Source organism: Ischnura elegans, chromosome X (genome assembly GCF_921293095.1).
Source record: "Ischnura elegans chromosome X, ioIscEleg1.1, whole genome shotgun sequence".
NCBI classification, from domain to species: Eukaryota; Metazoa; Arthropoda; class Insecta; order Odonata; family Coenagrionidae; genus Ischnura; species Ischnura elegans.
Window position 1 is genome coordinate 75,082,391 of NC_060259.1, and position 12,554 is coordinate 75,094,944.

At 39.1% G+C, this 12,554-nt stretch overlaps 1 protein-coding gene across 5 annotated transcripts in view; it reads right to left on the reverse strand.

Annotated features, from left to right (window-relative positions):
* The window catches only part of LOC124171937 (dihydropyrimidinase), a 212,517-nt gene that overhangs the window by 182,801 nt on the left and 17,162 nt on the right, over positions 1-12,554 (reverse strand). For 4 of the 5 annotated variants that reach the window (XM_046551374.1, XM_046551373.1, XM_046551377.1 and 1 more), the window contains exon 2: positions 697-892. In XM_046551374.1, the coding sequence (XP_046407330.1) occupies positions 697-876 (180 nt within the window). In that variant the 5' untranslated portion in view covers positions 877-892. The remainder of the gene's footprint in view (positions 1-696; positions 893-12,554) is intronic. The other variant, XM_046551375.1, reaches the window with a different exon arrangement.

Sequence of the window (12,554 nt, forward strand, 5' to 3'; positions counted from 1 at the left end):
AGCTAATACAATCAATTCTGGTCGCCCCAAAGTCACAAGTAAAACGAGAACCCATCCAAGGCGCGCAGTAGAACGTTAGCCTGAGAGCCCCACATCTCCAAAATTTCAAGTATAACGCGCAGTCATAAAATACACGTCGAAATCGGTCGCAAAATATTAAAATTGTGTGGAAAGTACGACGTGATTTTATTTTATTTATAACACATTAAGGGCCGAATATTTTTTTCGAACTTACCCCAATGGCCGGGTATCTTTCAAGGCAGGCGTTTTTTTTTTTTCATGCAACTGTAATTTGGTTTACAACTGAATAAATTTTTACAATATCTCTTTCAAAATTTTTGTGTTTTAAGATAAAACCAAATGTTATAATATGAGTTAATATTTTTTAATGCGTACTTAAAATTAATAATTTTTATGAAATATAACCTCTAAAATTTATAAACTTTATGAAGGCATCGTGTAGAAATGACGAGTTACCTCGTGATCCGTCCGTAACAGATGGCTCGAGAAACTCGAGTATACTCGTGATCCGTCCGCAATGTGTTAACACGTAGGTCACCCTTAGAAACTTGGCCAATGAAATTCATATTTAGCTTCGGCCTTCGGCCAGCCTCTCAGTCGGAAAGATATTTGGAATGAACGCTAGTTGGGAAGTGGTTAAATGCAGAATTTGGGAACACCCTGTATCGTAGGTACCTGCGCTTGCTTCCGTGCCCGCTCCGACGGCATCTCGAGGCCTTTCTCTTCGAAGGCGTCGGGAGTGTGCGCGAAGAGGGCTTTGCCCAGCTGCCGCGGCTTCGGCTGTCGCTCTCCTAGTCCCGGGATCCATCCGTCCTCCTCAGCGGCCCTCCGCTGGCTCCCTTGGTCGGAAGACATTGTGCCGCCTGAAAAACTGAACGACAATATTAAGGAGACTTACTCAAGATATACACAGGTCATTTATATGAAAATTTCAGAATGTGCTCCTGAAATGAGGTCATTTACCCAGATCCAAAATCGTGGCTCAATCAAAGAATTTGGTAAATGGAAAAGAAATATAATTGTACCCAATTATCTTCCGCTTTCATTTACCTTAAATCTTTCCCTTCCATTTATAAATATCTTCCTATTCTCTCATAAGTTTTGAAATAAAAAACATAAGGCAAAATTAATAAGTTGGTGACGTCATTTGATATTTGGTTCATTTATTCCATCAGGAGAGACATTTCATTGAGGGAAAGAGTTTCTGGCAAACACGTAAACAACAGCGAACCACACGCGGGAAATGCACAAGAGCGAGGATTAGCGGAGACACGGTGAAACTCTAGGCACGATGTTGTGACGTCATCAACTTATCCGCGAAAGGGTTAAGGCTGTCGATTTTTCGCCACGTACAGCTCGAGGAGCTGGCAACGGATCGAAATACGGAAAAATTTGATACCTTTTCAAACTTTCAAATTTTGCTCCTTAACTCAGTTAGTGATCTAGTCCTTTTCACGACGCACAAGAAGATTCACTTAGTGATCCAACCCAAAGTGTGGTTTGGATAGGTGAGAGTAGAGCTCACCCCAAACTTAGCCACAGGCTTGACAGGGCAGGGCAAAATACAGGCCGACGAGTATTTTAAGTACTAAATGTGCTCCAAATGTATTTGAAATACAAAATACCGTTTCAAATGTATTTGAAACGCCAAAAACATAATACATTTGACCTGGATATTTGAAAGACCAACATCAAAATAGAATTTTACATGCCTTTTAAAATACAAAATACATTTGTATTGGAACTAAGAAATCTTTAAAAAATATAACCTTCCTTGGCACGTTATGGATTGTTGCAAACATGAAAAAAACGATTCCAACGAAAACCAAGAAGAAGTCTCTGAAGTATAATATTACAGAAGTGTTATCAGAGCTTTTTAAAAGTATTACAAATTTATTTTTTTATTTTAAAATGGGGAAATACCAAAAATCTGTAAACCAAATACAAATGACAAATATATTTCAAATACTTATTCCAAAATAATTGCGTTTGAAATACTGCCCAGCCCTGAGGCATGGGATAATATCACATCCAGGGTAAGGGTTCATTTCATTTCCCTGGTCCTACCCACACTACGAGAAGTTCATTTTGGGGTTGTCCGCAGGCTTCGCCTGGGCTTTGGACCCAGGATTTTACGATCTCTAGCTAAGTGCTGCACCAAAAAGGCTAACTCCCTCCACTTAAAAAATCGGCAATAAAAGGGAATAGGGTAGTTTCCTTCATCAAAGAAAACGAAAGGCATTGATTGCGATTCGTTACCCACCATTAGTGTATTCATAATATACAAATCATTTGTTTTTAGAAATTCCAGTTTAGACGAATGGCAATGGTCAATTTTAACCTCATTTGAAAAGGCCAGATTGGCGCCCATGCGATGCCACTCCACGTGACGTCACAGGGACCTAGTTTCTATACGAGTGGATAGGAGTTTTACATCGCCTGAGATTACCATTGCATGCATGTGGCACAGAGCTCAGGGAAACATGTCTTAATAACCACTTCTTAAAATTGTCTAAGGTCGGAAAGTTTTCTTCGTTTGATAAGGTATTAATAATCCGTATTTAAGCCAAGCGCTACCAGCTAGCATGGTACTCTGCTACCTGCTAGCATCCTGCGTCGTATCTGCGCTCGAAGCCTCGCCCCAAGGTCACCTCAGTTGCGGCAGTGGGAACCAGAACGACGTCACACGGAGTTTTCCCAGCATTCATTCTTAGCCGTCGCGTTTTCGCGCGCTTGAAAATTTTCACTTTTCATTTAATCGCGAGAAATAGATATCGTCATTTAAAAATCTAAAAGTGTGAAATACGTACTCCAGGAGTAATAATCTTTCAATTTAGGAAATACAAAAAATAATAGGAAACCACCCTATTGATAAACATTGTGGATAGTAAAAAGATACGGAAATAGTCGTGCCGCGCTAGATTTACCAGAAATTATATTTGAAAATCCAAAGCCTACAGACGATATTGAACGAACTATTCGAAGAATGTTTATGCTAGAATAATTGACAAACGCTCAATAATATTTCTTATATCTTAATAATCAGGATAAAAATTGTTAGGAACGTCAATGGAATATTTTTCAGCTATGATGAAATTATTTTACAGTAAGTCATAGCAAGTTATATGCAAGAATTATGATCTGTATGACAGCAGGGCTAGACCGGAAAGATTTAACATAGATTGTGCAGTGGAGGAGGATAATTCTATAATAATAATATCGGAAATAAAAATTTCAGCAGATTCATAGAATGCATTCTTAGGTATAATATCTTTTCCAAACCTGTATAAAGTAACGTTTCATTTATATAACACCATTTATAACCTACAGTTCCAGTGCCATACAGATTCTACAGATGCGGATAGCAGGAACAGGGTGGAAAGATTGAAGTTAGAGGAGGAAAGAGCAGTGGGGGAGGATAATCTTGGGATGGGGATCTTAGATGTGGAAATCATGAGAGCCCTTCTTGATATGAAGGATGGGAAAGCCGTGGGTGGGGAAAATATCCCTGAGTGAGCTTTAGCATAATCTAGGGAGGTAGGAGTGGTAAGTAAGGTTTTCCGAACTAATACACGGTATCTATGAGGAAGGATGTTTGCTGGAGGATGTCGTGAACACTGTGCGGATTCCGCTACCAAAAAAGAAGAAAACCGCATATTGCGGAGATTATGGAACTATTTGCCTCATATCGCACACACCGGGAGTGGCACTGAGAATACCAAACAGACGAATGAAGGCGAGGTCAAACGTGTATTTGCGCAACGATCAGTTTGGTTTCAGAAAAGGTAAGCCAACTCCAGATACAACAGTGGTAATGAGGTACCGAGTGGAGAGAATCATAGAATATAACCAGGACGTATGTGCCTGCTTCTAGAATTTTCAAAAAGCATTTGATAGGGTGTACTGGTTAACGTTAATGGGCATTATTTAGAAAATAGGTATAAATTGGAGGGATAGGTGACTCAATCGTAATCTGTTTATGGCTCAGACTGCGCAAGTGAGGGTAGCAGACGGAGAATCTAGATGTTGTCTCGGAGTCCTCCGTGGCGTACAGAATTTGTGGATTCTCCATTATCCGGGTTATCGCCGCGTTTCGTGGTCAGAGGTGACGACAGTTTCGCCAGGATTCCACCAGGCGTCTTCAGGTCGAAGTGGTGCTTTCGGTGTTTTTTTCCGCGTATATATGGCTCTCCCTCCTCGCGGCCGCGGTGTTGTTGGCCGGTTACCCTTGCTGCTGCGCCGTGATTGGTTGGATTTCTAAACACTCTCTTGGATGTGCAAACATTGGCCGAGGAGTGAGGCAAGGCTATCCACTGTCGCCATTGCTTTTTAACGTGTTCGCTGAGGAGATGTTAAGAGAGGCGTGAGATGATTTGGAAGCTGTTCCTGGCTGTAAACACCAGCCGCCGTTTTCCTTTCTTTCCATAAGTAACCATACTTGGTCTTCCCTGTGAAGGATTTTCCCATAGAGTTATTAAAGGACTATACACTCTAATATTTTTCCCTTCTTCTCTTATCCAGCTTTTTTCTACGTTGAAATTGGGTTTTTTGTATGGTGAAAATAGAGGTGAAAAATATATGATTCACGATTTCTGTTCACAAAAAAGTTAAGTAAATCCTGAATAGCCTTTCAAGTAATTTGTAGCCTATTTTTCTTCTGGCATATTCTCTTCTCTTCAACTGAATGCAGATGTTCACATAATCGAAGTTTTGGCGGGACGTTGGGTCGTTCTTCTTTTTTGTGCCCAAAGCTGATCTCGAGACATGAGTGCTTCGCTTATTTCCGCAAGTGTTCCTGTTTTAGACATCCAACATATCTTAAAGGGTGCATTAGCGATGATGCTTGATAGTATTTTTTACTTTATAGATTAAGCCTGAATCACTGGATCATTTTTTCCATCCCTGTCGAGGGACAGTCCCAGCGATCGCTCCAATGATGTCGGGAAAATGATCGTTTCACGCGATCGCTTTTCACAATAGGGTGGTTCCCTATTATTTCTTATTGCCTAAATCGAAAGATTATTACTCCTGGAGTACGAATTTCACGCTTTTAGATTTGACGATATCTATTTTTTGCGATTAAATGAAAAGTGAAAAATTTCAAGCGCGCGAAAACGCGACGGCTAAGTATGAATCCTGGGAAAACCCCGTGTGACGTCATTCTGGTTCCCGCTGCCACCGTGTGAGGTGACCTTGGGGCGAGGCTTTGAGCGCTGATACGATGGAGGCTGCTAGCAGGTAGTAGAGTACCCTGCCAGCGGGAGGCGCTTGGCTTAAATAAGGATTATTAATACCTTATGTACGAAGGAAACTTTCCGACCATAGGCAGTTTTAATAGGTTAAGACATGTTTCCCTGAGGTATGTGCCTCATGCACGCATTGGTAATCTCAGGCGATGTAAAACTCCTATACACTCGTGTAGAAACTAGGTCCCTGTGACGTCACGTGGAGTGGCATCGCATGGGCGCCAATCTGGCCTTTTTCAAATGCGGTTAAAATTGACCATTGCCATTCGTGTAAACTGGGATTTGTAAAACCAAATGATTTGTATATTATGGATACACTAATGGTGGGTAACGAATCGCAATCAATACCTTTCGTTTTCTTTGATGAAAGACACTACCCTAATGTTTGAGGGATGGAAATCCCATCCATTTTTCCTTCATTCGGCACGTCCCTTTTACCGTCGCCGAAACCATCGCTGGCACCGTCCTTCAGCCAATCAGAACGCGCGGCCACCAACAGCGATTGTAACGCCACGCTTGGCTTTTAATTGAAAGAAAGCTGTTAATACGGAAAAAGACGGAAAAAGGGAAGATGGAAGTGACCGTGTGATTCAGAAAATTATAGCTATAGCTATCATTTCACTAGTCCCTAAAAATTTATCCCTGGAGGAATAATTCAGAGAGACGGAAGGCTGAAGAAACATGGCTTAAGAGAAGTATCGATAAGTAGTATACTTCATTCATTCACACGACGCCTTAAGCGCAAGCATTCAAATAAATTCAGAGGTAAGGATAGAGAGGGATAGGAATTTATAATAGAAAAAGGACGAGGACAACGGTGCTGTGGTAGATGGAAAAAAGCCGGAAATCAGAGAATAAATATACCATATAATCTAATCATATACTATGTTACCAATCACGCTTCACGGAGCCTCTTCTCTCTCATTGAGGTCACGGCAGTACCTCCTATTACAGGTTGTTTTAAGTATTAAAAAATGAAATGTCAGTGAATTAGTGAACATTGCAATGAATTTATGGGTGAAACATGGGCTCCTAACGGGTATAAAATAAGGATGAGCGGATCCAGGATATTTTTCGGATCCGGATTCGGATCGGATCCTTGATTTTCGGAGCCGGATCTTTCGGATCGGATATTTTCGGATCCAAATGCATTTTCAAATTCCTGACGTTTAGATTCCCCCGATGATTGTTCAATCTCTTGGGAAGAGTTACACTATGTGCCAGTCGTATTTTGCCTTATTTATTCTCCACGGCTGAAATTCTCCTACGTAACCTCTGCGAGAGCTTTCCAACAAAACGGTTCATGAGTAGGACAAGAATCGCATGCGACGGCGCGTTGCATTCACAGAAGCTATTATTAAATATTTCGGATCCCGATCCGATGTCTTCCGCGACTTTGGATACGATGTATCCGTTGAAGGGCAATATCCGCGGATATTTGGATCCGAGGTATCCGATCTGACCATCCCTAGTATAAAAGTTATAGCCACGACAAAAAATATTCAAAACGTAAAAAGGTGGCAAAATATAAAATGGAATTTTGATGATCTTTTTGTTCCGTATTCTAACCTTAAGAAAATAAATAGTGTGTTAATTAGTGAAGTTTATGGAGCGGTGCGGTAATGTAGTGGCATATCCAGAAAATACCAGAACCCTTGAAAACACAGCGCTGACAGCGGTGGGCGGAATACGAAAAAAGCTGACCAAAACCATATTTTTGCCATTTTCATTTCAATAAAAAAATGGTTCAGCCAGAAATTAAAATGATCATGAATGTATTTAAAAATTAGAGTAATTTTACCTTTTGTTGCTTCCAAAAAAACAAGAAAAATTCGTTAAAATAGAAAAAGTTATAAACAAATTTAAATCGGATATTCCCTAAAAATGGGGTCTTTAATTTCGCTCGTGAAGCACTCATCCATTTTTCCGAAGGCTTTAAATCATGATTTTTAAAAACCACGTTCTATGCAAAAAGTTGTTAAAAATGTATTTTGTCAATTTATTATTATTTTGCATGTAATTGTTGCATATTAAAATTCGCCATTTTTTGGCAATTTGTGCATGATGTTCGGAAAAAATCATATCATTTTGATACGTGGCTTTCCGGTCTACTGCACAGACCACCAGGTTCCTCTCGGTCTGATATGAGTCGACTTGTGGCTGTTAGAAAGTTAGCAACTATAAATGATGGGTAAATAAATAAAATAATGAATTAAAATAAAATGGAAGAATGAGGGGAATCAAGTAATATGATAGTAATTCTTCGTTAAAACTTTCGCGGGTGCTCGTCAACACGAATAAAAACTTTTGGACTATGTCGCCGCGTCAATTCTTGGGTGGCCCCAACGTTTCCCGACCGATGCTGGTCGCTTTCTCAAGGGATTCTGAAGGACACAGATACCTATATAAAAGAATTTAAATTCTCAACTCTTCAGAATCCCTTGAGAAAGCGACCAGCATCGGTCGGGAAACGTTGGGGCCACCCAAGAATTGGCGCGGCGAAATAGCCCAAAAGTTTTTATTCATTATATAATAGTAGATAATAAATGTTTTATTTTCAATTGAATATGCGCGGAATAGCCGGTAGCGTACATTACGAGTTAGGGGTAAGCAAATTATTTACCCGATATGGAATTTTCACACTGAAAAAAGTTTATATCCAAAAGTGTCCGTACGTAATACATTTTTACCTCATATATTGTTTCAAATTTCAGGATGATAGTATTTCGTGTCGGTGTCGGCGGGTGCACATATTTTTCAAATACGTCGGTTGTTTGCTGAGGTAGGGGAAAAACAAATGAGGGGGATTGAGTACTATAAAATTAGATAATAAATAGTTTATAATTATACGAAAATACTGCGGAATAACCTATAGCGTACATCACGCAGCCACCTTAAATAGCTTGGGGTAGGTAAATGATGTATCCTATTGAAATTTTCGTCTTGAAAATGTCCAAATGCGTCCGAAATTAATACATATCTATCTTATACATTGTTTCACATTATAGGATTTAATTCATAGGAACCTCTACGTTTGTGCACCCTACCCTCGATCTCTAATGAGTCATGGTTTCGACTCCCGTCTATTAAGAAATTATACGTCAATATAATTCAGATATTCCCTAGACGTTCCACAATTAGACACTATTTTTTATTGCTATTGGAATAAAAACCTTCATTGGAGGGCCGCCTTGTCAAGATTGCCAAGAAACCTGAATAGCGCAACGGTCTTCGCAGAAGCCCGGAAAGCCAAAGGTCAGTGGTTAGATACCTGATTAATGTGCAATTAATGTGAATTTCAGCAGGCAGGATCGAAATATTCCACTTTTGGAACATTGATTACGAGGGTGTTAATGAACGCCTACAAATAATTTAGACTTGCATCTATTGATATAACTATTCCATCGTGAGTAATCATCAAAATTGACAATGGAAGGAAAGTAAAAGAATCGACAGACTTGATTTATTGAAAGAAGAAATAACGTACTACAAAGTGAATGACATCGTAAGACATATCTATTAAATAGGCTGTTACTTTACGATTGTTTCACTTTGTAACCAATTAATGAATCGATCTGCATACTGACCAGTTTTAGAGTAATGATATTTTCCTTGTAAATAAAAAGGTAAAGAAATTTGAAAACCTCATAAATACCATTGAAAAGTAATTTTATTTTCAGGAAAAATTGAAATCGCTAGTGCAACCCTTTCAAAGTAGCACCCTTATTTCATTTTTATTAACTTTCTATATTCCTTAAGCGGAATTTCAATTTCAATTACACATGTATGCGTGAAGTGAAAGGATTATTGAACGAACCAATTAGGATTTACGCGTACATTTTGCAGAAAATTATTTTTGAAGTGGTTTTTCTTTCTTTCGCTGATCACCGCTTTCGCGTTTGTCCGTAGAGTTCATGGCATTCTTTGTGATTTCAACCAAGAGTTAACGGCCAAATTGCGTGCTTCACCCTCATTCCCCGAGACCCTACCGACTACACCCCACATTTATGGGTTCAAAACATCTCAGCCATTCAGGATTTAAGGGTAAAGGACTCGTGACTTTTAGGAGACCAATATACATGAGACGGATTTCATTTGCACTTCACCTGACGTTGCGCAAACCTCCTTTTTCTTCCTCTGTGCTATCTAGTGCGGTCGCCATTTTTAAAAGTAAACTCTTCGGGTTGTTCGGCAAACTTCCGCCATGAGGACCCGATTTTAGTAACCAATGCTGACATGGGCGTACCCAGCGAGGGGCAGGGGGGCAGCTGCCCCCCCAGAAGCAAAAACTGCAAAAGTCTTTGAGAAAAATCAGAACTGAATCGATACGAATGTAATAAAAAATGTTCTTTAAACCCACGAAAAATGATATGTATTAGTATAAGATATGTAACTAAAATAAAACCATTTTTTCAAGGAAATAATCTCATAAACTAATGTACAACTTGGCTTGCCCCCCCTTAGACTATGGCTTGTCCCCCCCCCCCCCCTATTTATGATCCTAGATACGCCCTTGAATGCTGGTCAAAATATTCCAAATGTGTGGTATTTCGTGTCGGTGTGGGTAGGAACTTATATCTCTCAGATACGTCGGTTATGTTTGTTGAAGTAGGAGAAAATTTGAAGTAATGAGTAATATAATGGTAGATAGTAAATGGTTTATAATTCAAGGAAATAATCGCAGAATAGCCAGTTGTGTGCATGGTTAGGGGTAGGCAAATGATTTACCTTACGTGGAATTTTCGCTATTAAAATAGTTTATATCCAAATGCGTCTGTACTCAATACACCTCTACTTCATAAACTGTTCCACATTTGAAGATTTACTTCACAGGAACTTATTAGTATCTGCATTCAACCTTCCATATGTAATTACTCATGGTTTCGACTTCAGTCTATCATGAAATTATAAGTCAGAATAATTCAGGCAATCCCTAGACTTTCAAATTCCCTCATAGCACACAATATCTAATGAGTAAAACGGCAAGATTGAATTTTTTAACAGGTCTCTTTAGTTACATGACTTTACTGATTTCTTCTCATGTATTTGCGGTATGCTGGTCACAAGGGATTTTTCAGAATGCCGGAATGGAATGACACCTATATTAACTTTCATTATTCATACGAAGAATACAAAAATATCATCATCATTGAAGAATTTAGTAAATTTAATTTTTAGTAGCTCTGGCCTGTATTTAGGAAGGTTATAAATACGTCGTAAGAAGAGAAGAAGAGATAGGAGAGAAGAGAAGCCTCATGAAAACCTTAACAAGAAGACAGAACAACCTTATAGGCCACATCTTGAGACATGATGGCCTGATGAAGACAATCGTCGAGGGACAAGTGGAAGGTAAGAACGGAAAAGGAAGACCCCGAACAAAATATATGGAACGAACAAAGAAGGATGTGAAAGAGAAGAAATAAGTAGGTTTGAAAAGATAAGCTGATAGGAGAACTGAGTGGAGAGCTGCGGCAATGCAATCCTAGGATTGTTGACCAGTGATGATGATGATGATAAATACTTCATTGTATTCAGTGACCAGAAAAAGACACAAATAAGAGAAAATCATAAAAAATTAAAATTCGTACTGTAGAAACCCAAGTTGGGGATTCTTACAACCCAAAAAGTTGAAAACAAAATATTTCGACCACTAGAACTAGCATGAATCCAAATATTATAATTGTACCTCAGTTGAAATTTAATAGCAACCTTCGAGAACCATAACAGTCTCTATCATCATTCAGCAGAATTAAAATAGAATAACTAGTCTTAGATCGATGAAATACCCCCATGGGTAACTTCGGGTTGATTATGTTGTATGTTACCTCAGTTACTTCTTTGATATGTACGAGAAATATTGGCACATAAATTTATTTTTATTTTTTTTGTACCTGTATTTATTGGTTTATGATCACCTGTTTACATCCAGTGTTTAAGTTCATGAGTATTTTTGTATAGTGTGTGAGCAATTTCAACTGTTTTTTTTACTAAAAAGGGATCGCGTATCACTTTATTTTTTTTGATCTGTGAACGTTCCCAGAGACAGGCTGTCTCAAAAATTAATAAAATATTAAATGGTGAAGACGATAATTATACCCTAACCTTTAATCCACACTACCGACCCAGCTGTAAATTATACATAACTCATGATCTGCACGGACATACAGCTCGAATCCTTTAAAAAAATTGTGACCAGCGGGGACCATGTTGTATGTTCCCAAGCCAAACCAAGCGGAGTTTTCTTAAGTAGTGTTGATTCGATCTTCCACCAATCAGCTGTCTTCTAGGGTTTTCTGCAATTGGGTGGTTTCTTATACTATGGTTGACTTCTCTCTTGATGTTTCAGACCGAGCATTGCGGGGGTTAGGTGGCTAAGGGAAGGGTTTAGGGCATATTTGGGTGTTTTATGTTTAGGTTTGGTTGGAATGACATAATCCCATAAATTCTTCAGTAGTTCATCATTAGTTTTGCTAAAAGAATATTGAAATTTTTCGACTGCAGCCTTGAGGAAAGTTAAAATGGGAGTGATTTTTAAATCATTTCTAATTTGGACCATGTAACTCCAATCTACCTGAGAATGCCCGCGGATTCACCCGAAAAATGGCTTCTACCCTAACGCTTCATCTTGAGCGGAATATAACGGTCTCGTATGCGTACCTTCGGTAAAGACCAATAAGATACCATAGGCATAATCTTGGTATGTCCGGCATACATACAGGGATAATCCATACGAATATTAGTGTAGATGCAAATGGTGAGTTTGTGGTAGGATTCAAGCACTTACGATACAGTACAAATGAACAAATACGCGTAAAGAGTTACTGAAAAGCCAAGACGGCCGTGGAATAGCCCTGCAGATGACAACTAAATGTGTCGTTTCCCACCAGGTGGCTCTGTTATGAGTTCAACTTGTGTGAATGCATGAACGAAATTAGAACAGGTTCTATTTTCCGTTCACGCGTTCATGCATTTGTACATTTTGGGGTGGTTACACGGTGAATTTTTCCGTTAATTCTCGCGTTCATACATTTAGACATTAACCCGTACGGGTTAATGCACCGTGTAACCAGGCCTTAAGAGATGCTTCATATTTGGTCTACCCCTTTATTATGCCCCTGATCCTCGGCGAAATCAGCACCAAAAACATGATTGCAAGTGTTATGTTGGTAGTAACATAAGGACTTTAACATTTAGCGTAGTGTTAAATTGATAAAAAATCTCACCCCTTATATACCCTAAGGACCCTAACGATGGCACACAGGAAACCATTTACATGAAGATGAATTA